The sequence below is a fragment of the Salvia hispanica genome, chromosome 3, assembly GCF_029641045.1.
Source record: "Salvia hispanica isolate PSC_SH4W2 chromosome 3, Shi_PSC_v1, whole genome shotgun sequence".
Classification (NCBI taxonomy): domain Eukaryota; kingdom Viridiplantae; phylum Streptophyta; class Magnoliopsida; order Lamiales; family Lamiaceae; genus Salvia; species Salvia hispanica.
In genome coordinates, this window is record NC_142694.1 from 43,702,739 (window position 1) to 43,729,886 (window position 27,148).

The 27,148-nt window shown below is 34.6% G+C and overlaps 4 protein-coding genes across 4 annotated transcripts; 1 reads left to right on the top strand and 3 right to left on the bottom strand.

The window, feature by feature from the left end:
* Positions 1-5,288: 5,288 nt before the first annotated feature.
* Positions 5,289-5,925, bottom strand: LOC125210998 (histone H2B.3). The gene has a single exon (XM_048110668.2). The coding sequence runs from the start codon at positions 5,844-5,846 to the stop codon at positions 5,409-5,411; it is 438 nt and encodes a 145-aa protein (XP_047966625.1). The 5' UTR covers positions 5,847-5,925; the 3' UTR covers positions 5,289-5,408.
* Positions 5,926-10,638: 4,713 nt separating this feature from the next.
* LOC125210832 (protein BTR1-like) lies at positions 10,639-14,965 on the top strand. The gene is made up of 8 exons (XM_048110433.2): positions 10,639-10,867; positions 11,704-11,942; positions 12,029-12,135; positions 12,654-12,847; positions 13,972-14,048; positions 14,201-14,302; positions 14,369-14,430; positions 14,507-14,965. The coding sequence occupies exons 1-8, from the start codon at positions 10,771-10,773 to the stop codon at positions 14,592-14,594; spliced, it is 966 nt and encodes a 321-aa protein (XP_047966390.1). The 5' UTR covers positions 10,639-10,770; the 3' UTR covers positions 14,595-14,965.
* Positions 14,966-15,600: 635 nt separating this feature from the next.
* On the bottom strand, positions 15,601-18,930 carry LOC125214646 (NAC domain-containing protein 78-like). The gene is made up of 6 exons (XM_048115758.2): positions 18,676-18,930; positions 17,986-18,263; positions 17,449-17,637; positions 16,659-17,150; positions 16,471-16,582; positions 15,601-16,345 (listed from the first exon to the last, which is right to left on the bottom strand). Exons 1-6 carry the CDS (start codon positions 18,860-18,862, stop codon positions 15,933-15,935), a joined length of 1,671 nt encoding a protein of 556 aa, XP_047971715.1. The 5' UTR covers positions 18,863-18,930; the 3' UTR covers positions 15,601-15,932.
* A 1,973-nt stretch (positions 18,931-20,903) lies between these two features.
* Positions 20,904-23,738, bottom strand: LOC125214589 (NAC domain containing protein 50-like). The gene is made up of 4 exons (XM_048115679.2): positions 23,257-23,738; positions 22,476-22,753; positions 22,200-22,385; positions 20,904-21,581 (listed from the first exon to the last, which is right to left on the bottom strand). Exons 1-4 carry the CDS (start codon positions 23,456-23,458, stop codon positions 21,081-21,083), a joined length of 1,167 nt encoding a protein of 388 aa, XP_047971636.1. The 5' UTR covers positions 23,459-23,738; the 3' UTR covers positions 20,904-21,080.
* Positions 23,739-27,148: the final 3,410 nt, after the last annotated feature.

Sequence of the window (27,148 nt, forward strand, 5' to 3'; positions counted from 1 at the left end):
ATAGATATGAAGTGACAGTAAATTTCTGAAGAGACGCAATCAAAAAGAGATTTACAAGCAACTGTGCAATATTTTCTTTTATCTGACTACAAGATTGCTATGGAATAATAGAACAGTGGTGCACAAAACACTCCCCCCCTCCCTTCCCTCATACTTATGACCAAATTTATCGGCACAGAATTTAAGAAATAAATGTTGAGGAATTTCGTCACAGAATTTAAGAAATAAATGTTGAGGGTTCGTTTGTTTTCAATGTTGGCCCAACTTATGTTTAGATATAGTAAACTCAAACATCATGTTGTAGGTTAGAGTAAGCAATCAACTTTCGTCTGTTTGTTTGTACATATACGTATCACACGTTTCTTATTTTTATGTTTGTTATGAGGCATCCAAACACAAGATACAACCATGTATTCCCAAATTTATCCTCATTGCATTTTCATATTTCCGAGATTGTCATGATTCATTTAATTTTGGCGGTGAACCCAAATTTTCCAATCAACCCAAATTTTCCATCTACCCTAATTCCCGCCCCCCCATCTCAACGCCTCCTCCAAATATAGATTGCACTCTCTATACCAAACGGCGAAACTCAGAACGGTGGACGCTATCAACTGAGCCGACGACATTCGCCTGAAGTTCAATCCACCTGGTAATCTAAACTCGTATGTTTGTCGTAGATGGATTGTATATCTTTTCATAGTAATAAAGTCATTTTGCCATTTTAGTACATTTCATAGTAATAGAGTCATTTTCTTTTTAGTAAAAGTCAACACATTTTTCCACACTTACTTTACTCTCTCTTATTTTATTCTCTCTTCATCTCTCTACCTTTTTCATTTTCTACTTAACTCACCTAACACAATTTTTCTTAATCTCCGTACCGAAAAGAAACGTCTCCATTACTATGGAACGGGGGGAGTAAGCAAGAGGAAAAGGTAGAGAATAAAATATAAAGTGAATAAGGTAGAACGAATAAAGTAAGAAATATAAAAAAGTTATACTCCCTCCGTCCCAAAAAAGTTGAATCGTATTCCTTTTTAGTCCGTCCCAACAAAGTTGAGTCATTTCCTTTTTTAACATAAGACAAAACATCTAATCACTCTTTTTTTATTCCATCATTTACTTTACTCTCTTATTTTTCTTACTTTTTTCATCTCTCCTATTTATTTAATAGGAGTACTATAAATTCTTAACCTCCGTGCTCAAAAATTTTGTCTCAATTTTTACGGGACGGAAGGAGTACTACTATATATGGAAATAATTCAACTATAGGATAACTTTCCGAAATGAAAAAAATGACTCAAACTTTGAGGAAATGAAGGGAGTAAGAAATTGACGAGGAGGAGAATATGAGAAAAATTAAATTATACTCCCTCCGTCCTCGAATACTTGACACAGTTTGTCATTTCGGTCCGTCCCTGAATACTTGGCACAGTTCACTTTTTTTCATTTTTGGTAGTGGACTTCATATTCCACTAACTCATTCCTACTCACATTTATTATAAAACTAATACTTTAAAAGTATGACCCACATCCCACCAACTTTCTCAACACACTTTCCATTACATTTCTTAAAATTTGTGTCGGGTCAAACCGTGTCAAGTATTCGAGGACGGAGGGAGTAGAACGGATAACCGAAAGTCTAATGATGTTAAGGGAATGCTCAAATAAGTCGTTCATATTTCACGCGCGGCAGATCAAATCTCATGATACTCGTTATGTAGTAGTCCTCCAATATGTTTCTATATAAAAATACAAGTATAAAATAAATTAAAATAATTCTTTAGCTACGTCATTTTGTATAAAACGATGCCTTTCTTATTTTAAGGATATATTAAATGCCCAATAGGTATACAAAATAGTAAGTATTATATTTTGTGACAAATTATTACTCTCTCTCCGTCCCACTTTAGAAGTCCTGTTTTACTATTTTTAGACGTGTCACTTTAGGAGTTCCGATTGAAATATTCCATAAATAGTATTAGGCCTCACATTTCACTATCTTTTTTCACCAACTTTCTTTTACATTTTTTAATATCCGTGTCGAACTTAACCGGAACGCCTAAAGTGGAATGGAAGGAATACTACTATAGTCTAATTTAAATTGTGGAGTAGAACTATTGGTTATCTATTTCAACAAAACACAAAGTGTGTATATCAATTATTAATCATAATTTGTAGTACTACTACTATAAATTGGACAAAAGTCTAAAAACCAAACGCCGCTTAAAATTTATTTACTTCACATTGTGTTACCAAACTCATAATAATTTAAACGGTTAATATTTTAATACTTATAGCACCCTAATCTAAAATCAAGACCAAATCTCCATTCTTAGATTTTAAAATGAGTGGATGAAATTAAATCTTACGAATCTCAATAAATAGTAGACAAAATATCAACAAAAGGGTAATATCGTCATTATGTTATCATATGATAATTTTTGTGAATGTTTTTTTATATCAACATAGTGTATTACAAATATCAACAATAACAATGACATAAAAATATCTACACTAGTACAAGAAAATATCTACACATATTTATTGAGATTTTTACATGGTTTTATTGAGATTTATTGATCTATTTGTTGATAAAAATCTGGTTATCAATATTTACGAAAACTAAAATAAAAAATATCAAATTTCATCATCCGAGCGTTGTCGGAACATATGCAATTAAGATCTCGTTGGAATCCTTATAAAATTATCTTTAATTTGATATATTTTTTGGAAAAAATAATTTAAATCGAAAGAGTTACGTAATTTAAAGTTTTAAGATGATTTTAATAGGAGTGCATTGACATTAATACCTTCTAATTTTATTTATTAATTTTCTTAATTAAAAATATAATTTATGTAGCATTATTTCAACCACTAGATCTTCTAATCTAATGGCTAAATTTAATTTTAATTTGAAATTGTTAATTAGTTAGTAATTGTTCCCCCTAATTCAAACACTATAACCATTCATAGTGCTATGTAGAAAAAATATATGCCAATTTTCTCGTGTAATATTATCCGCAAGGGTAAGGAAAATGTTTTGGAGACATAATGTCTCCAAGCCATAATGCTTAAAATGGTAAGTATATATTATATCATATTTTTAATTAAATTTATATTTTGTATATGTACTTTATTACCCCTACATTAATTTGTTTACTAAATACACCTATTTAAGGATATAAATTTTGATTATGCATAGATGATGCATGCATTTAATAACATGTTGCAATCATCTAATTGTTTAAAACATGATTTGATAACTTTTTTTTATATATGCCCATTTTAATGCATTTACTTAAAGATATTTCTTTAAAATTTTAAATATTAATATTATTAGCTTTATATATTTAGTGTACATTTTGTCTACAAATAAAATAAGAATTAGCAGCAAACAAATAATTTCAGACTTCTTAATGAATTAGTCTTTATAAATGTGAATTTAAATAATTATTAACAAATAATTAGCGCTATAAAATATAAATAATTAGTTATCTAATATTTTTGAACCGTAAATACTTAGAGTTACTACAACATGTGACAAAAAATAATTACTTTGTAATTATAATACTATAATCTTCAATATTGATAAACTTATTCTTTTAATCATTTTTTATTCACAATAATCTTTAAAAAATAATAAATTTTTTAGCTCACTTTAATATAACACCCAGCACATTAAAATTTGATAATACTATATTATATATTAATACTACTAATTAAGTGAGTATATGGTTTTGATTTTAAGAATTTTCTAGTTCTAATTTTTTAATTTTTTATTTTGATTTTTTAAAATTCTTAAATCTTGGACCATTATAGTTAAACCTCGATAAAACCATATGTTCTTATATCATTTATTTCATATTTTAAATATATTAAAATATTTAACTATAACATGCAATAAATTAAATTTGATACATGGTGTACGAATGCTAATTGAGTCTAGTGTTTATGATTTTAAGTTTAATTCTTTATTTTACAAAATTATAATTTCTTTAATTTATAATTTTTGAAAGATTATGTTTAACAGTGATCAATAAATAATCGCATGTTCTTAACTTATATATTTAACATTTTAAAGCTACATATTTAATATTCCCTCACTCTTTTTTTTGCAAATATTAGAATTCCTAACTCTAAACAAATAATACTCCGCACTATCTTATAATATTAGCAGAGTTTATGATTCTTATTACTTTTAATTATTAATCAATTAGTAGTAGTTGACATGTGGTATATTAAAATAATCTAAAATGAGAAAAGTAGATTCATCCAATTATTTTTATATTAAATTAATAATTTCTTTGATTTTTAACATTTAAAACGATAGATTTGAATCTGAATAAAAATTAATTGTATTTTCTTAAGTCATTTATTTAATATTTTAAAACTAAATAGTTATATTAAAATATTAGACGCCCTAGCTTAATTAAATAAAAAATATGAAATTTAGTTAAAGCAAAGAAAAATAACAAAAAAATTGAAAAGATAATGAAAAAATAGTATATTATTTTATTATATAAACCAGTTTGAATAAGATAAATGTTTAATTTTTTACATATTTTTTCATATACTATTAAATGAATGATTTCATTGTTACTATATTGACAAAATGTTTCAGAAAATTTAAGGAAAAAAATAAGTTATGAAAGAATAGCACAACGTAAAATCTATTTGAAAAAGCATATGATGCTATTTAAGTAATCAAATTATTTTACAATTAAATATAATAATTTAGTTATGTAGTGTGTTAATTAATACTAGTAATCTAAATTACTGATTTTTTAATTAATTGTTTTAAAAATTTACACGACAAGAATGGTTTTGATTGAAAAAATTTTAAATTCATTACTCTAGTTGCATGATTAAGTTTATCTCCAATTAACATATATGCATTTAGATAAGAATAATTAATTTGGTTAAATTTTCCTTAATTAGGTATATATCTATTTAATACTTTAATGTTAGGGTAAATTAGTCACAATGTTATTATGGCTTGGAGACATTATGTCTCTAAATCACTACTCTAACTTGAAATACTTGCAATAACTAATTATCCACTTAATAAAAACTAACCATTTGATACAGATTCTGCCTATATTTGCGACTAAATTTATTTTCAGTTAAAGCCGCGTCTCAAATTCATTACTTAAACCCATTTTTGTCTCAAAAAACGAATCACATTCCCAGTATTCTGCAAACAAAGTGACTTCTAGCAAATTAAATAAGTAAAAACACAAATTTGTAACAGTAAGTTCACAATTAAACTTTACTAGAACCAATTTCAGAAAATCAACATCCATTCATAGCAAAAACACATAATTCGTTACAAATGCCCTAATTTCCCAAAGTCAAAATAAACCTAATTTACACAAACCCTAAATTCACCAGAAATTCAGCAATCAAGCGCTGGTGAATTTGGTAACCGCCTTCGTCCCCTCAGAAACAGCGTGCTTGGCCAGCTCCCCAGGCAGCACCAGCCTCACCGCGGTCTGGATCTCCCGTGAAGTAATCGTCGGCTTCTTGTTGTAGCGCGCCAGCCGCGACGACTCCTGCGCCAGCTTCTCGAAGATATCGTTGATGAAGCTGTTCATGATGCCCATCGCCTTGCTGGAGATCCCAATGTCGGGGTGCACCTGCTTCAGCACCTTGAAGATGTAGATCTTGTACGTCTCCACGCTCTTCTTGTTCCTCTTCTTCTTCTTGTCGCCGGCGGCAGCGTCCTTGGGGAGCTTCTTCCCGGCCTTCGGCTTCTTCTCTGCCGGAGCCTTCTCGGCCGCGGGGGCCTTCTCGGCGGCGGGCTTCTTCTCCGCTGGCTTCTTCTCGGCCTTCGGCGCCATTTTTAGAGAGAGAGAGAGAGAGAGAGAGTGGATTGGAATTAAAAGTGAATTTGCGTGAATGTGAAGACGGTGAGAGTTTGCTAACAGTAGGGTTTTGTTATATAGGAAAAGAGGGGCGATATTTGATTCGTGGATTGTGATTGACGCGGATCGTGGTTATGAGCCGTCCAGATGGATCTAAAAATTTGACGGCCCAGATTAGGTGGTGAATCATTGACTACGCGGATTCTATTCAATGGCGCCAAAGTGGCATGACAAAATGAATTTTGAATTCTATTCCACTGCTGCACTTACTTTAAAGATCCCTCTTAAATTTTACCATCAAAACTATATTTGATAGTAGTAATTGATTAAGATTATGGACAATAACACCGATGATCGAGTTTAGAATATTGTAAAATTGATTTATAACTTATAAAATGAAAACGATATTGTCCTTTTAAACTTGTGGATTACTTGCGCCTACTCCACGAGTAGATTTCTCTAATTCAACCTTAGGGCATCCACAGCGGTTCACAAAACCGTCTCTATCTCGTCTCGAAGAGACGAGACGGATAAGAGACGCCGCTGTGGGATGCATCCCGTCCCCATCCCGTCTCTATCTCGTCCCACGTCTCTTAGTGAAGGGGCTCCCGGCGAGACGAGACGCCACGCACTTGGGCGACGTGGCGAGCTCCGGTTCGTGCGTGACGCCCACTCGCCGTCCCGCGAGTGGCGTCGTTTATATCCGTTAAAATTGATTTTTTTTTTTTAAAATCAGAAAAAATTCAAAAAAATAAAAAATATATATATAAAAAATTTCAAAAATTATACTAGTTGTTTATAGCCGTTTTTTACAAATTTTTAATTTTTTTTAAATTTTTTTAAGCCCCAAATCACTTCTATAAATACCAAATCATTCCCACAAATTATCCACCATAAAAAACTCTCTATTCTCACTCAAACACACTACATTCTTCATCTCAAAACATTTTTCTTCTCCCAAATTTAATCAATTCATGGATCCATTTGAGCTAATGCGTCAACTAATGGAACAATCGCTAGAAGAAGATCGACGTATGGAGGAGGAGGAAGCCGCGGCGCGTTAAATTGTAATTTTATTTTATTTAATGAAGTGTGTTTTTTATTAATTGGATTTGTTGAAAATAAAAATGAAAAATGAAATTGAATGAATAGTTAAGAGATGAGATGGTTAAGAGATGAGATGGATGTGGGTGCTATCTCTTAGTTAAGAGATGGAGAAGTACAATGGGGCCCATGAATAGTGAAGAGATGAGACGGTTAAGAGACGGATAAGAGACACTGTGGTTGCCCTTAGATCTCCTTAACTTGATTTCCAAATGTTACTATAATGACTCTTGGACAAAAAGTTATCCGTGTATAACGAAAAATTGAGAGGAAAAAACAATAGAGATAGGCCAAAATTTTTAATAGAAAAACTTTGAATTTGTGGTGCAATTAAGCTCATAATTAATTATTCCCTTCGTCCCAGATAATTTGGGACACTTTGACCCGGCACGGGTTTTAAGAAATCTAATGGAAAGTGAGTTGAAAAAGTTGGTGGAATGTAAGTCCTACTTTTAAAATACTCCCTCCGTCCCACATTTGGAGTCTCGGATTTTAAGAAAGAGTTTAAGTGTGTAAATAAATGAAGTGAGATGGTAGAGTATATAATAAATGAAGTGAGATGATGGAGTTGGTTGAAGTTGGGTCCCTTTTGACTTTTGATTTTTGTTTTGATTTATTTTAATGTAGATAATGGCATTTTTATGTAATTTTGATGAAGAATGGGGTAAAATTGTATGACCAAATATGAAAAATTCTAAAAGTGACTTTTAAACTGGGACGAACTTTTATGGCAAAAAGTGACTCTTAATCTGGGACGGAGGGATATTAGTTTTATAATAAAATATGAGTAGGAATGAGTTAGTGGAATATGGGGTCCACTATAAAAAATGGTAAAAGTGAAATGAGACAAATTATATGGGACGGCCCGATATAGAATATTGGGTCGAATTATCTGGGACGGAGGGAGTACTTCATAGTCCATTCTACTTTGATTAGAAAAACTCGAATAAACCTAGGATCTCTAGTAATCTAGTTAGTACATCCAAATTGCAATTATGATAATTTGTTCTGATCGATGTGGATATGATACTCATTCTTAACTTTAGTTTTACTAAAGACAAATTACTCGATCTCCTTATCATTCGGTACCATTATTTTCTCACCCTTTTCTTTGCATCAAAATCTACAAAGACTATACCATTGCTGGTCTTCGGGACACTCATTTTCAACACCCCATGTCTCCTGATGGGCTGTTACATTGTAGCTTACGATGGTTTCTTATTCTCGAGCCATTTTGTCGATGTTATCCTTTTCTCTCAACAATCATTTGCAAACTGGTAATTTATGCAAGGGCGAAGCAGCATGTATTTTAGATTTTATTCCTATTTATTACTCCATGTTTATGCATAAAGAGGAGATAATGCAAGTGATTATGATTAGAGATGTCAAGTGGGACAGGCCGGCCCGGGCCCGGCCCGAGCCCGCCGAGGCCCGCCTATATTGAGGCTCAGTCCCGCCCAGGCCCATGTCTGAGGCGGGCTGGGCTGGGCCTGGCTTTTTTAAATTTTGCTTAGCCCGACCCAACCCAGGCCCACTTGCCATGTGGGCCCGGGCTGGGCTGGGCTGGGCTTTATTTCAATTTTGTGTTTATGTATTTTTAAAATATCGTAAATGTATTATATGCAAAAATAAAACATATAACTTGCATTTATATCTCATTAACTAAACCTAAATTTAAATAATGTGTTTAAGTTCATCTTATTGACTTTGTATTACCAATATTTTTCATATTCTTTATTCTATTTAAAAGAAATTGTATAACTAAAGGAATAACCAATATTGTTAGTTTTGTTAGTAGACAATGACACATGAGTTGATGTTGCATTTTATAATTACAAGTATATGAACCTAACAAATTTAAAAATATTTATAATTATTCATCAAATATCAAGGTTTGAATACGTAATATTCTTAAAGTTAAACTTCAAAACCATCTTTTTTACCTCTTAGATAAAAAATATATATAAGAAAAAAAGTTGATATAGCCAAAATTGAATATCGCAATCATGAGTTAGTAGGAAACTTTTGTTGATATTAAACTATTACTGTTTGAATCCATTCGAAGACACCAAAAAAATTGGCATAATAGACAAAATTAACATGTCTCATGCACAAGATGACATGCATAAATAGGGAAATATACTATTATTAGTAATTAATCATCTAATTACATTAAAAACACTAATTATAGAAGGTGGGCCTCTGATGGGCCTAGGCCTGGGTTTACAAAACGGCCCAGTTGGAGCCCATCTCAACTAATGAGCCCAACCCAGTCCCGCTTCGTTTTCACTGGTGGGCCGACCCATACCGTGCATGGGCCGAGCTGGGCAGAGCTAGCGCGGCCCAGTTGACAACTCTAATTATGATTGAGGTCCTCAGCCTTTAATGCATGTGTTCGAATCTTGTTGCTTGTTCAACATTGAAACTACTTTATTAGCAGCAACCCCTTTTTTCCTTTTTATTAATGAAAATAATTTACCTTTAAATCATTTATTTGTAGTTTACATTAAATACGATATTCAGTTGCCGACCAAAATTGTTATTAATAACAGTTATGACAACCCTATTGTCGGCTATTTCGACGTTGACATTGTTTTTAACGGAAATAATTGTACATATCTTCCACTTCTATTACTATCCTCTAATTATTTCTCTCTCATTGTTCATCTATCTCGCATCTTATACGATCAATATCACAATTGCTTCCAGCGATGCAAGTATCGAAAAATACCTCACAATTATTAACATTAGTTTGGGCTCGAGTGTCAACTGGTTTTGTCATTCATTTTTATGGGATTGTGATTTTGATCAGTCCGAGCATACCTCATGAAACTTGTCACATGTTGCACTAATCTTTTGCAATGTGGTAAATGTGTTTGTATAACAATGAGTTGTTTCACACTTTTGACAAACAAGTATATAATCTACATCAAGTAGTTGAGACGTAATACATCGAATCTTCACTTAATCTCAACAAACGATACTTCATATTATCAAGTTTTCGGTTTATACCAAAATTACAAATTAGACTATGGGTGAGCAAAATATCCAAAATCCGAAAATCCGATCATTACCAAGCTAAGCCAAAATTTTGAATTTAGTTCGGACATTTCGAATTTCATTTCAGACAAGATCAGATTTTATATAAATTTTGGATGTTCTGATCAGATTGAATATTTTAAAATCGAAAGTAATTCAAAATAAGTATATTTATATCAAATATCAATAATAAAAATATATTGTTATCATAAACCTAACAAGTATAAAACTTTTATGTTGAACAATTCTTATGCTATTTGGTAGTACTAGATTTTTCAATTTTATTAGATTTTCAAATTTTTGGATGTTTCGTATAATTTTTTGAATATTTTATACAATTTCCTAAATTTTGGATCAGATTAGATTTCATAGTTGGTATTTTGAATTTTCAGATTCGGATTTTAGACAATCCAGATAAGCGATGAATAATTATCAATCTTTTATAACAAAGGGAAAAAAACTTGCAATCCATTGACTAATATCGAAAGAAGGAAAAGAAATGTTTGGATTAGTTTAAGTGATTCAAAGCCCATGAAATGGAGGCCCAGGAATTATAAACAGGCTTAGTTACAATAAATGGCCCAAATTGCAAATCTGAATTAACTAAGGCCATTTGCAATTAAAAAAAATCACAACACGTTTATTCAACTCTCGCTTCTCTCTCTCTAGATTTCGATACCTCTGACCATAAACTCTGCATTCTCTCTCTCTACATATACATAACTATACTCGATTGCATCCTGTTGTTCAGGCATTCATGGCAATGGAAGGTGATAAAGCTGCATACGTCGAGGTATCGACCGAGGTTCAGCAGAATCAATCGTCGCCGCGCAAATCATCGCCTCCTCCGCCAGGTTTCTCCTTCCTCTACGTGTTATATGTATTAATTTCATTTTCCACATGCACATTTGCGGTGATGATTTGATTTTCGTTCGTTTTCGGAAGATCTGTTTGATGCGGATCTGTTTTATTGGGTGAAATTTTGGATTAGTTGTGGAATTTATGTTCCCTTCAGCTCGTTTGTTGTTTAGTAGCTGGAATTGCGGTGAGATGAGGTTTGATGTCATTATTGTGGATTAAATCGGTTGTAATTTGTCGGTTTGAAACCATTGGAGCTGACATTGGTAGTGTTTTGATTTTGTTTGTGATTATTGATTTTGTTCGTGTGCGACGTTGGATGTTGAGATTGGATTATGATTTGTTGCTATTTCGTGGAGCTGAATTGCGAGACAGCCTTATCTGCGACAGTCTTTATTTTGGAGATTTTTTGCAAAGTTTTGTGGTCTCAATCAATTGAGCTGGGATATGTCGTATTAGCAGGAATAAAATATCCTGCTTCTTTAAAATTGGGATGTCTCAATAATGTCTTGTTTCTGAAAATGGCAATGTTGCTTTAAAAAGCTTCTTACTTGAAATGATGATGTCTCCAATTCTCCAAACACTAATTTCGTGAGAAATACTGTAGTATAAAGCCTCTAAAAATATTGCAATCTCAATGTTCGTCTGATTAGTATGGATCGAAGGAAGTTATTCATTTAAAGCTTCAAAATTTTTACTGGATGACTGTGTCCCAATTATTTTGATGTATAAACAGTCATATTTACTGTTCTGAGGTGTTTCCTTATCATTTTGATGTATGAATTCACAAACATAATTTATTCTTCTTTATTTGTTTTTTGGTAATGGACAGATAGCGAAGAGAAGACCACTCATGTTAGGTTCCTTTTATCAAACGCTGAAGCTGGTTCTGTAATTGGAAAAGGTGGTTCAACAATCAATGATATTCAGTCACAATCTGGAGCACGCATCCAGTTGTCGCGCAACTATGAGTACTTTCCTGGCACATCTGATAGGGTTGTCATGGTATCTGGAAGAGTTGACGACATATTAAAAGCACTTGATCTCATTATGTCTAAACTACTGGATGAGGTGAGAACAGTTTTTAAATGTTTTTGGAGAGGACCATTTGGATAGATGACTTTTGACTAAGTGGATATATTTTCTTCTTCGATTAGTTTTATGTGGAAGATGGTGGCCAGGTTGATCCTGAGTCCAAAATTAGACTGGTTGTGCCCAATAGCTCTTGTGGTGGAATAATTGGAAAAGGTGGAGCCATTATAAGGTCAGCATATAGTTTAATTTCCTTGTTAAGCCATACATTTCCAGATTTATGTTTTAGTAAGTATGTAAATAAAAAGATGCAAATGCATGTGAGATCATTTATGTGTTCCTTTGGATGCATGTCTAAAATTGTAAATTTATAATCTTTTCCTGCTCACAGAAGAATCTTGTACACATTTAATCTTGAAAGCGTTTCACTACTAGGTTATTATGCCACAAGAGAAGTGACTATTCCAGTTCTATCTGTCACTGTACTTTAAGTGAACAGAATTACCTATCATAGCTCACTTGGTATTTTATCTTTTAGACTTAGCCGCAAGACTTTCTCAATTTTACCTGTATTTGACTAGAAATTTCAATTATTGAGATCCTACTAAAATGTGTAATACTTGCTATTTGAGTTGTCTTTGGAGGTCTTTGGATAAGCTGTTATGCAATTAGAGAGACATGAGTAGCTTATGAGGTAGATGTAATATATGTTTGGATTGAAAGTTTGAAACTAACTAATTGTTGAAACAGGTCACTGATTGAAGACTCCAGAGCTAGCATTAAAATATCTCCCCAGGACAACTTTTACCCTGGCTTGCATGATAGATTAGTGACTGTGGGTGGTGCCCCAGAAGAACAAATGCGAGCTATTGATCTTATCCTACAGAAATTGGTAGAGGATCAACATTACCTGCAGTCTGCCAATGCTCCATTTCCATATGCTGGTATTATTCTCTTAAACATATACTTGTTGACTTTTGTTTTCCATTGCAATGATATCTGTACATATAGTCTTCTATAGTCTGTACTGTTAATGTAAGCAAAATCCTACAGCTGTGAGACCCTGATTCATGTTTCTTGATGAATTATAACAATACACCTTTCTACTTGTTGGCACTAATGACAAATGTCATATACTTATCTTAAAGGGATATATTTTGGCTAATATTGTCTCATGATGCTACATAATTTTCTCCAGAAAAAAATGTAAAAACAATGAATCTGGAGCATTCCTTCGAATGAATGAAGAACTTCATTAGTTAATCAATGCAGTTTCCTTTTTAGCTATGTCATCTCACTCACTTAATTTTTAATAGTTTGAGTATTATACAAATATTGCCCTTGTCTACAATGTGAAACCCAATAGTTCCATAAGTTAATGATCTTCAGTATCTAAGCCTTTCATTGGGGGGAAAACTAAATTTTTGACTTATTATAAGATGCTCTCTTTTGCATTGTTTTGGATTATTTTGAGTATACATGCTGCTGGGCTGCAGCTGGATAACATTAGAGGTCACTCGTTTTGATGGTAAAAATGAGGGTGTTAGGTTGAGAATTCTTGAAGTTGGAGTATCACTGTTTGGGGGAATTATGTAATCATAAAAATCAATTTTTGTTTTAAAATTGTGAGAGAGCATTGCTTGTGGATGTCAAATCATTTCATGAATGTCCCTGCGAAGTATTAGCAATAATGAACGTTTTTTTAAAACATGGTTGACATTTTTGTATTGTAGATGGAATCTTGTGCGTAAAGTAGGGTAGTAGAATTACAAAAATTGTTTATAAGCAAACAAGCTCTTGATGCATGCTTGCTGAAAATGCTTCAGAAAACTGTATGTATGTCAGGTTTTGTTTTGGAACAAAGAAATGAGAAGAAAACAAAGACAATAGAGTAGTACTAACAACCATTGCCAAGGTTTTGAGCTTCTAGCATGACGAGCATATGTTGCAAATGTCCTGAAAATACCTTCATGGGATGTGCCTATTTGTTTATTCGATAGTTATTTGAAATCTAACAAAATGCATATGTTTGGATTATGTGTATCATTGCTTGTAACCTTCATTTCAGCGGTGGCATATAATGGGATGAACTATGGACCAAATGGTGCTGGAGGGAAGTATCAGAATAATAGGCTTCCGAACAAGGTTCGTGATCATATTTAATCATTTTGCTCAATCTCTTATTTTGTGTAATCTACTTTGTGCTGAATAGTTTCATTGTATGTATAGCATATGTGTAAGTTATGCCATGTCCAGGTCATTATGAGTGTTTACGAACAGTAAGTGTGTTTGTGCAGACTCAGGAGGACAGAAGCAGTTCCGTAACTATTGGCATTCCAGACGAACACATCGGAATTGTCGTTGGCCGTGGTGGAAGGAATATTATGGAGTTGAGCCAGGTATGTAAAAGGTCTCAAAATTCAATTTGGCTCGTTCTTTGTACTTACGTGTATTTTCTACTGCAGCTTAGTGGAGCCAGGATAAAGATATCGGAGAGAGGCGATTTCATGTCCGGGACATCTGATAGGTATGCTAACATACTCTTTCTCTAATATACTCAGCTTATCAAAACACAACCCCTACTCACTTTACTCTTCTTGCAGGAAAGTTACCATCACCGGGTCTCAAAGAGCTATTCACATGGCTGAGTCTATGATATCCCGGAAAGTTGCTTCTGTTACTGAGCAATAATGTGAGCACTGCTCGTTTTCACGTCTGATCATGTTAAAGATACCTCGTTCTGGATCGTGTGGTATTTATTTTAGCGTTATCGAAAAAATAGAAACTTGTTCGTTTGTTACGGTTTAGTAAAGGAAGTTGATAAACGGGAGGGGATAATTACACATTTTGCTTCAGAGAGCTTCACACTATCTAAGTTGTTGGCATGAACTTCTTATTTTAGAAGAGGAAGGCAAATAGTAAAATATTTATTGAGGAAATTACCAAATCTGGTTTGCTCTGTCTTTATACAGTTGTAATCTGTTATGGATAAACTTCATTACATTTTCTGATTTCTGAACTATGGAATCTGTGATAAAAGTTTTGACTTGTTCTTGTTTGTAGTTTTTCTTCCTTAATTCCTTCTTTTAAACTTAATCTGTTGTTTTATTTGATCGTATCTCGTTTTGTCTGATTTGATTTTGGTTGTATTCAGTATTTTGGATAATGAATGTGTTCAATCCATATGACACGTGTTATAGTAATATCATATTCCAAAATCCTGCCAATATAGCTCATTTCCATTTTTTGCACATATTCGGAAAATACATGTGTTTTTTGAAAAATGTAAACTTGTATAATTTGACCTTTATTAATTGCGACACACATTTTTTTCACAAAAACTAAAGTTATTTTAGTAAAAAAGGGGATTGTATTTTGGAATATCCGAAAAAGGAGTACGTAATTAAGGACAAGTACTCAAGTTAATTTGTTGATCTCGGTACTAATAACTTCTAATTATTATACTATGCTTTAACTACATAACCATAACTAATCAAATTTTATGTACATTTCTCTTTTATTATATGAGTAAACTGTTTCTTCCAACCATTCAAAATGAGTGATTTTTTCTTGGACACGAAATTTATGTAGTGTTATAAAGAAGAGATGACGACATTTTCATTTTTGGAAATTTGTCCCTTTTAAGTGGGATATCCAAAAAAAACAGGTTACTTTGAGTGGAACGAAGAGAATATAATTTTAATATCTGAATTGAGGAATTTCAATAGAAAGTTGAAGAAAAAAGTCTCAGTCTCAACAGATCAGACTCTATTATACAGACTTCCAGCGCTATTGAGTTCAAAGATGTTAGTATTTCACAACTTTAGTCCATGAATAACTTCAATAACAATAATCACAGCATGATAGAAGCCAATCACACTGCTCCAAGACTTGAAATTAATCTATTCTTCCTAAACATCTGTTTCGACAGAAGCAAGCAAATCTCCCAGACATCCGATGAGCGTGCGGATTAGATCGTTGCTTACCCGATGGTATTAGCGTGTTAGCGCGATTAGAGATTCCCTCGTTTTACTTTGCACATACACAGCCCCCAATCTTGTAGCTGATGGAGAGCACTAGGATCCAAAAGAACATGAAGTAGAACCAGCCCCTGGATTGCATAATCGCCACTGTCTTCCCGGGAAGCAGGCTTATGCTCGACTCCAGACGGGCGGAACCATCCTCCCCTCGTGAATATCCAAATGAGAGTATGATGTTGAGGTTTGCAGGCTTGCTTAGTAACTTGTCTACTCCATTGCCATCCGTTGACAGGTTTCTTATCTGGAACATGCCGGCAGTGACATGAGCTGATGTAGAAGGCTGCGATAAAGTATTGAGACGACGCATGACATCTTTTGAAGGAAACTCGGCAGCATAGGCTGGTGGAGCAGGGATGCTTCCCAGCATCTGGCTGGCCTTGTTAAAGAATGGATATTGGAAATCTGCAGCATATGAGAGACCGGGTTAGATGGATACGCAAGGCAAGTTAATCGTGGAAATAATAGCATGAATACCAGGGCTTGGCGGTAAATATCAGAGCCTTCAAAAGAAGAGCATCTTGTTGTACCTGATTTGTACGTCGAGGAGTCAAGCGTATCAGATGATGGTGCAGCGTCGCCATTGTTGTTGTTGAGAGGTTGTCCGCTGGGTAAAGTAGATTTCTCTCCAACTTCGGGTTCCTGTCATGATAGAATGAGTTAGAGCAATCTGTTTGGAAAGAGCAAAGAACTCAATGTATCTTGGGATTAGTATTACCTCAAAAGGAAACAATGGCTCGCCAGGAATAAGGTCCTCGCTTCCCAGCATAGCAAAGGAATCATATGCAAAGTCTTGTGAATTGTCAACATTGGCATCATATAATGTAAAGAACTCCTCAAGCATGTCGTCATGAGAAGTATTAGCTTCAACGGGATGTGATAGATCACTAGCTTCAATGAAGCCCACATTGCCATATGGCAGGTCATCAGGATTCTCTTGGAATGGTTCATCAAGTAAGAAATCCAACTCATCAGAATTCCCCGATTTGCTGGATTCGCCAATGAATTCATGTTTGACAGCTCTTACATCCATGTCAAATGGAGCAGGTATATCATAATGCTCGAGTTCACCATACTGATCACCAGCGGTCAATAAGAGCTTTGGGCTATCATCTACGGACTCTGCAGTTCCCTCAACAAAGCTGCCATCTGCAGGCTGACAATTCGATTGAAGAGGGGAATCGGCAGATGGAATATCTGATCCAAGGATCTGGCACCAAAAAGTTTTAGTTAGGTATGTATGACCCTGAAAATAATACTGTAGAGTAATTATAAAACGTAGACAGATCATCCAAATTCTTTCAACAAAAAGAAGAGCACCGACTGTAATGATTGTTTTCTATAGAGTCCCAGATCCTATACCAACATTCTGGTCAGAACTAAGAAGGCAATGCCAGTTCAAGAAATAGAAGTCTCAGCCATTGGGTCCCATGCTTTTATTGACATGTTTACCATCAGGTAGAAACTGAGGCAATCAACTTGACAAAATATCAGTGATGTATACAAACCTGCTCAAGATCATCACCATCCAAATAAGCATCATCCCCAAAGTCAACCACCTCTCCAGCCTCTGCTTTTAGAATCAATTCCGAGTCATCATCCAGCCATTCCTCTTCCACAAATGGTGCCCCGTATTGTTCACCGTTCTTTGGCCCGGATCCACTCTTCTGGAAGACACGACAGAGCACAAATGCATCCTTTTCCACCAAAGTACATACAGTCAGCAAATAAAAGATTACCAGTTCTAGGATCATGGCAAATGATTACAATGTTCGCACCAGGTAAATCATCTACCATATATAAATATATATACACAGGCATGTGTGTGAACCTATATTATGCATAGTGGTTGGAAAATGGATAATGAACCTGATAGAATACAACTGACGCGTGTAGCATGGATTACACACCGCCAGTTCATATATCAGGTTCTTTTCTTCCAAAGTCCAAACCTACCCCGATTTTTTAAATATTTTTTCATTCATATTGATCATATACTAACTCTACCAGTGAAAGTTTTAAGCCATAAAAATGTGAGATCATACCTGATGAATCCCAGCTCTCTCCAGCTCCAAGTCAGTGAGTCTATACTCATGCATAACCCAGTTGGTTCTCTCTCCCTTTGGAGCACGCCCAATGTGATATACAAGAGTCTTCTTCATCCCAACAATCTGCCCTCTGTGGTAGACAGCCCTGTCCTTTCCAGTAGTCTTCCAATACCCTTTTTCAGTGGCTCTGTTCGTCCTTGCTCCGTTACCATATTTCTTATCCAACATACTAAAGAAATACCATTCCAGATCCCTAGTCTTCAGCTTCGAGAAGCCTGCAACCACCAAAGATTACTACTTTATTGCTTGAAACCATACACAAACAAATTGGCCAACCCCACTAGTGTCCACAGTAAATCATAAATCCATGTAAAGCAATAGTCTTGAATATGAACATAAAGATGACTATCACAGGAACCTCACCAAAGGACATGCAATTACAGCTGAAATTCAACCAATACACATAAAATTAGAATCAACACGATCCACGATTCAGATCAAAATGCAATTAGTCCAAAAATACTCATCAACTAGAAATCAATCCTATCAAACACAGAAATCATCAAAAACCTAAATCAAATAATCATCCTTCAATTCCAAAACCAGCTGAAGAAAATTAAACAAAAGAGTAAATAAAATAATGAACTACACAACAACTAAAGTCAGGAAAATCGGAGAAGTGCTTACTAGGAAGATCCCAAGGCTCAGCCTTGTAGATATCGATATCGGAGATGGCATGGAATCGGAAACCTCTGCCGCAGACTTTCCGGCGGAGATAGTAGCGCACCAATTCCTCGTCCGTGGGGTGGAATCGGAAGCCCGGCGCGAGCATATTGGGAGAGCTCTTCTTCTTCCCGGCGATGGCGATTTCCATTTAGGGTTGAGAATTTGGGTTGAATTCGAAATGAAGGAAGCGTGAGCTTTCTATAAAAGAGTCTATGCTTGTAGGAGAAGTAGCTAATTTCTAATTAATTTTATTATTCAAATAAATATGGATGATCCGAATTTCATTCGGGTTACGGTGACGGGCTGCGCCACGGCTTTTTGAAATTTCAACTGAACAACGTGGCGTGGGCACCGCTTTAGATTCTTCCGGCTCCGGGTCGCGCCCGAATACCCGTGTTCAATGTGATTTTTTTTTAATATTAACTCGGTTTAATTGGTTGTAAGATGTAACAATAGTAATTTTATTATATATAGAAATATAAACACATCTAAATTCGAAAGACGTTTTATGTGAGCACTGCGAATTAATTATACTTGATTGCAAACGCTATTTATAGTAAAATTGAGTATTAAATAAAGTTTGCAGTCTTCAAACTACTTCGGCAGTCTTAAATAATTTAAAAGGAAACTTTGGTTTTATCCAATGTGAAAATTATGAAGAAAAAAGTAACAATTCGATGATTAATCATATTTCTACAAGTGGGTTTTCGGATAATGTGACAAATTTAATAAACACAAGTGAGAATAATAAATATAGAAATCAATCCGGGTCGGTGATTCGGGTTATTGTTCGATTCGGGTCTGCGGCCGAAAAAGATAATTTGAGGGCGGTAGTATCGATGAGTTGTTATATTTCCAAGGAAATTCTTTTGGTTCCAGAATAAGTGGTGCTTGAGTTTGTTGTGCTTTTGGCTATATATGTGGTGCATAGGTGTGGGTTTAAGAAACTTTACAACAGAGCAAACCACGTCATCGCAATCGTCAATATACGGCGTTTTGGCTTGTGTGGTTTGACTAACGCCAAGTAATAGGATATTTCATATCACTAGTCTAAAACAATATTGATATTTAAAAGCGAGTGGGTGGAATATTCTAGATCCTTATTTCATATTCATATTTAATGGCTCATGCACGTTTGTTATATATAACGTGAAAATAGTTGTTTTTTTTGGATATTCATAATTTAATTGTATGAAATTTACATACACTTCGCTATGATATATTTTCATATGAGTATTATATTATGAAATAAATTAAAATCTAACATCTCAAGAAGTAGTGGATAGGAGTCTTAGATTTCGAACAAGTTTAAATTCCAATGACAAAAATTAGAAAGATTTCGTATTAATCTGCAAATGTTTGAAAGTGAGCTCGTAATTGAAAAATCAGTGGAATATATCTTGCTTCATTGAATAAGAATACAAACTCATTATCTATATCCTAATAGAGATTTAACTAAAACAATATTAAATCAATAAGGCCCACATCACAATATATCTTAGTTAATGATCATAAATCACACGAATGCGTTTGGTTGCATCTAATTTCATCTAACATATCTTAGGTGGTCCGAACAGTATATCCTTCCAGTTTGTCATGCTTCGAATACATGCCACGTTCATGTTGGCACACATACATTCTCACACTCCGTGGCTTCGAGCTCATGACCATATGTCGATGCATGGAATTGGACATGCATGGCTCATGATCATTTTGTCATCAGTCCTCTTCTCATTGCCTTGAGTAAAGCTGCTTAATCCTTATTTAATAAAAATAATCCCAATTTAAAAGAAATTGCATTAAATTGGACCAACCCAATCGGAGCCAATTGTATTCTAATCGGCAAATTGATGGCCCAAATTTTCAAATTGGCCCATTGCGGCGGCCCGTAGCTTAAATTGAAAATTGGCATGTTTATTTCTCTCCTTACCTTATTTCCCTTTACGTCCATCTTCAATTGCTCAAAATTAAATTATCTCAAAATTGCTTGATTGAATTAGCCCAATATTATCGAGATTTATCTCGTTATATAAGACTCAAACTTATCTAATTCATACCTAATACATCACTCATGACCACACCTTAGCATCCGAACCGAGTCGAATATTGTGATTTTGTATTTGTATTTGAATAATAAAACGCAAAAACCTAACACAAGAGAAGCGGAGGCCGGAGGCGAACAACCATAGTTATTCTAAACATAATATTTTATTGAAACGAAGTAGGTTCGACAAAAGACCATAGAATTTTCGACAAATGCACAGTTCGTCCGCACCAAACTACAGAACCAAATCTCTCTCTACCGAAGCAATGGAGATGGAATCCGGCCCCGAAAATTACATATAGATACCATGTTCATCGTCCTCCTAGGCACGTCTCCGTAAGTCCTCGTTTTCCTTGGTCACTAGCTCCACCTGCGATTGAAGAATGTTGATCATTGCTTGGGCTCTCATCACCTCAATCTTCAACGTCTCCCGCTCCATGGAGACGTTCAGGATCTCGTTCTCTAAGTTGCTGATAAATTTCAGGTACCCGGGAGGCACCGACTTCTCTAGGTTGGAGGAGTCGAATGCCAGCGTGCTCACGGGCGGGTTTTCTATCGGTTCCATTAGAGGAAACTCCAGTAGTCCGGAAGAAAAATTTGTCGTCATCATCATTGTACAAGGATCCTGGCTGGTCGTGGTTGAATCTTCGGATCCATTTGCGTGGCCTGAGTTGGGATCCTCGTCGGGCTTCCCCCTTTTGCTTTGAGATAAAGAGAGCAACTCGGGGTCTTCAGATCTCTCCCTCTTGCACATAAACTGAAGAGATTGTGTCCCTGTCGGGTTATCCGCCTGGGGAGGAGCCATCGTGAGAGGCGGAGTCTCCTGTTAACAGATCCAAGCCACATCACAACTCAAACTGGAAAATTTACATAGTAGTAGTAAAATAAGCAAGAAGAGTGCGTATAGCCTAACCCACGAACAATCAAGATCTAGGACGAAATAATACAAGAGATATACGCTAGCGAAAGCCAGTTAACTGCATTGAGCAAGATTAGATAACAAGGCTCATCTCAAATCATGCTTGAAAGACACGATTTTTATGCATTTAATAGTGATAATAAACAAGAAGGCTAATCAAGGGCTAGAACGCATACATTACAAGAATTCTAAGCTAGCGAAAACCAGTTAACTGCATTGAGCATGCTTAGATAACAAGGCTCGTCTCATAGTATCTCCCATGCATGAAAGGCGCAATTCTTAAGCATTTTCTACCGGTTTATAAGTGGAAAAAGAAGGAATGAGCGCGATTCCGTTATACAAAGAAGGAGATCAGTTTTGTGACTTGTAAATTACTTCAAATTTGCAACGACACAAATGCCATAAGCTAAATAATTGCATTTTCTGCAGTTACAAAAAGATGGAGCATACGACGAAACCAATCACGGTGATGCAAATCCTAAATAGGAAGCATACAAGTAAACATCTCGAAAAGAAACAAACCTGATCGAGATCAGGGCACTCGACTCGTGCTTCATCACCATTGGCCACATCATCTTCAGTGTCTCCTCCAGGCACCACCACCACTGCATCCTCGTCCCATTCCTCTTCGACAAAAGGGGCATACCTGTCCCCATTCGGGGGTCCCAGGCCGCTCTTTTGGAAGATCCTACACAGCACATACGCATCCTTTCCTCACAAAGCAACAAACTTCTCTTAACATTCCACACCTTTGCAGCTTGAGAGATTCATCAGCTTAAATCACAATCACTTGCATACCTGTATGACCCCATCCCGTTCCAGCTCTGAGTCGCAGAGCCTATACTCATGCATCACCCAATTGGTCCGCTTGCCATCAGGCGCTCGCCCGCTATGGAACACCAACGTCTTCTTCATCCCTATGGTCAGATTCTTGTGGCGCACGGCTCTATCCTTTCCAGTCGCTTTCCAGTAGCCTTTACCTGTGGCACGGTTCAGGCGAGACCCATTCCCGTACTTCCTGTCCACGGGGCTGAAGAAGTACCACTCGAGATCTCTCGTCTTCAGAGACGAGTAATCTTATCCAAACCAAACAACCACATCAAATCAGTTAGCAGTTTAGGATCACCAATTCAATAAACATCCACAATCAAGTTTTGAAATGAACAGATCAACAACTAGCTTTTCCCAAACATCATCAAATTCAATATTTTTATAATCAACTTTTTGAGATTTCTTGCACTTCACTTCACATACTAAAAGCAATATTTCGTCATCTCCTACCAATTCATCAGTAAATTCACACACTACACACAGTATCAGCAAAATCAAAACTGAGATTAACACATCCAGCAACAATAATTGATCCAAATAAGCAATATTTCATCTTCTATCAAATATTCAAATCATCAGTAAATTCACACACTACACAGTATCAGCAAAATCAAAACACAGATTAACACATAAATCGATCCAATTAACGAAATTTAGCTGCGCCAACACAACGCTACACGAAAAGATACCAAACGAATCAAAAAATCAGAAGCAAAAAATAGAAAAATTGATTGAATCTAGAGCATACCAGCGAGCTCCCAGGGCTCAGATTTGTAGACATCGATCTCAATTACAGCTTGGAACCGAAACGGCTTCCCGCAAGCCTTCCTCCTGAGGTAGTACCTGACGAGCTCCTCATCGGTGGGGTGGAACCTGAACCCCGGCGCCAGAGAAGTCGGCGGCGGCGCTCCGGCCGCCACTGCGCCAACAACCGCGGCCTCCTGTCCCATTTCCCGCAGAAGCAAATGAAATAATCAAGTGGTAATCAATTTCGCATGAGCCCCAAAAAGAAGATGGAGAGGTGAAAAGTGGGTGAGGAGGAGGATTAGAAGGCAAGAAAAGGGGGCAAGTGAAGGAGATGGATAGGGGAATTTATGGAATTGGGGTTTGGTTATTGCCCATGGATTAAGAAATGGAGGTGTGGGGAAAGGAGAGAGAGGGAGAGTGGATGCTTGCTTGACACGGAAATCGAAGATTTATCCATGGAAAAGAGGGGTGGAACGCTATAAAGTAATCTTGTTTGCTTCTTCATTGTTTTATTTTATTTTATTTTTGGGTGTAAATTAATATTGCTTGCTCTGTGGAAGAAGCCTCTCTTGATATTTTGGCTATATATACGCTTTGGATTCCATTTCATTTTTTTAAGATTCCTATTTTTTTAGAGAAAAAACAAGTATTTTTCATATTGCTTGAGTAGATTGGAGTACAATATGATGGGCGGGTTTGGCCCGAATGTGGCAATGACTCAGAGTTTTCGGCCCGGTCATTTTCTGACCCGACCGGGTGAGGTATTCAAGCACTGATAAGCCCGGCCAGACCCGACCCACCCGTTTTGCCATATATGACATACTTTATCAAAGATTGTGCTTGCTTTAGAATGCGTGGATAAACAAAAAAAGATTCAAATTACTGTTATTTGAGTATAATTTTATTTTTAGTTGAACACTGGCCTTAGTTCAATGTTGTTATTCGACCACACATATGAAGCTACCGAAGCTTAAATATGGCAGCAATCATGCATTGGCTTCTATTGTTTCGTGTCTAAGTTGGCTGAAAAATTTCATACACTAGTGAATTTGTTGGAACCGGAGGAAATTAAAAAAAAATGCTATGGAGGAAAAAAAAAAGAGTGAAATGGGGACTAAGGGTATGTACAAATAAAAGAGTTTTGGATTTAATAAAATGAAAGCAACGCCACGAGACTGTCATTGACCCACGAATAGCGTACTTAACATGCTGCAACAACTTGTAATCATTGTGATGCATTGAGTACGTAATTGCGACCGTCCTTGTATATAAAATTTAAAAATAATTGATCACACTCAACTACAACGAAGATAGAGATTTTTTATTAAATATTTCACAATATATTCGTTCATGAATATCCGATGATATTATTAAAATTAACATCTCCTTTTTGCAATTGAAAATTTTGACTTTTCATAGTTCATAGTAACTATTCATAAACCATGTCTAAATCAAAACCCACATGATTACTTGTGTATCAATTAACCCAAATAAATAACACACCACTATGAAAAGATGAGTCTCAAGTCTCAATATTCATAAATCAAAACCACTTACATTTAAACATGACAAAATACATATAAAAAATAATTAGCACTTGGAACTCGAAAGCAAGAAACCAAGTTTGACACTCCTCTTCTAAAAATGTTACTTGCAGCTATAAAAGTTGATTTGAAAGCAATACTTTTCTGACTTTTTCTTGCAAAACAAACAAAACTTTATCATTTTATAGGAGTACATGTGAAATTAATTCTCCACTTTGCTTAAGCTATCTGTAACACTAGTCTATAAAGGGAAATGAAAATTTTACATTGTGTAACACAAAATATTCAATATTGTTGTTAAATTAAATTTTATGTAACTGTTGGAAAAAGTAACGTGGGCCAATCGACTAGTTTATGTTTTATTCAATCATATCACCTTTAATTATTACACTCCTATATTGTAATGCGTATTTTTTAATATAGCATTATATAAAGAAATCAACGTAAAATGTTTATCTGAATACAATAAAATGTTTCAGGCTTTCAGTTTTGGATTTATTTTTGTCACGTTTTATTTAAGTTGATGCATGGAAACGTTGATGGTCGTTAAATTTATGTAAATTCTAGTAGGAGTAATTGTTAATTATGCATCAAATCATACACAATTAAATGAATATTTAAATATTTGAAAATAAACTCAGCTCGAGTGACTCCCACACGCGTGAACCACCAGTCAAATTTTCTGTCGTGGAAGAGGTGTACGGCCACCAAACTATGAGAGTCTGAAAAATTTAATTCCAATATAAAAAATGACAAATTAACAAAAAAATTAATAAATTTGCTCAATTTCACAACTTTTATAAATAATTAATTACTCCATATTGTAACTTTGACATTTTTTCAATTATCATATTATTTTGATTTGTGGAAAAATTATGTAAGATATGAAACTCAGAATATTTAGTCTAATCTTATAATACTCTTTTATGGAGTACTAAAATCAAGTAACTGTTGTGAGTGATATGCAAATTTATGAAAAAAATTTATAGATTTCGGCTTCTACGCTATACACAATTATTTTCCAAAAATACGAATAAAAAATGAGAAAGTTTAAAAAATGTGTTATTCCCAATTATTTGTTACAGTATTAGTATTAAATGACTACTAACTTATTACTAGAATATCAAATTTTATTCTGAATTTGATGGATATCAATTTTTATTTCTGAATTTGATGGGTTGCTTTTCCTTATAGGAGAGGTAACAGAAGCTCGGTGCACTTGCAATTGATAGTGAAGATGAAAAAAAGTTGAAATGTACATTTTGTTGGTTTTATTAACACGTCACATCTATTTTTAGAATCATAGGTTTTTCTTGTTAACTTATGCAAGATTTTAATAAGGATTGAAAACAATTTATTTATTATTTTTTCTTTTGTGACAGAGAATACTCTTTGTCCGCTATTATAAACCCTAGTTTGATCGAACACGAATTTTAAGATATATAGTAGAAAATGGATAAAAAATATTAGTAAGGGTGGATCCTACTTTTATATACTATTAATTTTATAATGAATAATGAGAGAAATAAAATTAATGGAATGTCTATTATAGTAAATAAAATATTTGTTGTTGGACGTATAAAAATTATAAAATGAAATGATTTTGGTGGACGGAGAAAGGATATATTTTTTTTAAAAAAAGAATGGTATGGAGTTAATTTAGTCAATCAAATGAAGGTAACAATTTTAGCGGGCCAAGGCCACATATCATTTTGGGCCAGCTGAATAATTACTTAGGTATTCCCTCCCTGAAAGCCCAACTTAACGTAGCCATTCATCCTATTCAATAATCAATAAATTAGTATTATAAAATCTTAATCTTTTCGCAAGTGTACCAAAATGTTGACGACCATTATGCCACATTAATCCATTCTTAGAGCTAACATTTTCAATCAACTCACAATGATACCGTAAATATTTTTTTTATTTCTCTATTTTTGAAGTAAATGGACTGATGCACGTATAGTCGAATAATAGGATATATTCCTATTTGTTAATAACATAGCTAGTAATTTTGCCTATACAATTGCTATAAACTTCAAACATAAAAAGATAATGACATTTCGCTATGGAATATTTATATAGGTCTTTATTTAATACTTTATCTTTATCCAATACAAACTTCACCCAAATTGTCTTCTTTGAAGAAATATTCTACTACTATTTGATTAAAAATAAATCCGATTCTGTCCATGGTGAAAATCATAATAAAGGCGGATTTGTTTGGACTAAGTAACATTTTTAATCCTAGTAAATCAGCCATTTCCTCAAATACACAAAACATTTTCCCAAATACAATTTTTAAAAACTTCAAGCATTAAAGGATAAAATGGCATTTCGCTATGGAAT

Excerpts from the sequence above, each read along its gene's own strand:
- LOC125210998 (XM_048110668.2), bottom strand. The coding sequence starts at position 5,846 with ATGGCGCCGAAGGCCGAGAAGAAGCCAGCGGAGAAGAAGCCCGCCGCC.
- LOC125210832 (XM_048110433.2), top strand. The coding sequence starts at position 10,771 with ATGGCAATGGAAGGTGATAAAGCTGCATACGTCGAGGTATCGACCGAG. Across the intron at positions 12,136-12,653 it reads AAAGGTGGAGCCATTATAAG|GTCACTGATTGAAGACTCCA; the intron begins GTCAGCATATAG and ends TTGTTGAAACAG. Across the intron at positions 14,431-14,506 it reads ATGTCCGGGACATCTGATAG|GAAAGTTACCATCACCGGGT; the intron begins GTATGCTAACAT and ends CTCTTCTTGCAG.
- LOC125214646 (XM_048115758.2), bottom strand. The coding sequence starts at position 18,862 with ATGGAAATCGCCATCGCCGGGAAGAAGAAGAGCTCTCCCAATATGCTC. Across the intron at positions 17,638-17,985 it reads AGAGAGCTGGGATTCATCAG|GATGCATTTGTGCTCTGTCG; the intron begins GTATGATCTCAC and ends TTGGTGGAAAAG. Across the intron at positions 16,346-16,470 it reads CTCCTCGACGTACAAATCAG|ATTTCCAATATCCATTCTTT; the intron begins GTACAACAAGAT and ends CATATGCTGCAG.
- LOC125214589 (XM_048115679.2), bottom strand. The coding sequence starts at position 23,458 with ATGGGACAGGAGGCCGCGGTTGTTGGCGCAGTGGCGGCCGGAGCGCCG. Across the intron at positions 22,754-23,256 it reads TGAGCCCTGGGAGCTCGCTG|ATTACTCGTCTCTGAAGACG; the intron begins GTATGCTCTAGA and ends GGTTTGGATAAG. Across the intron at positions 22,386-22,475 it reads AACGGGATGGGGTCATACAG|GATGCGTATGTGCTGTGTAG; the intron begins GTATGCAAGTGA and ends TTGTGAGGAAAG.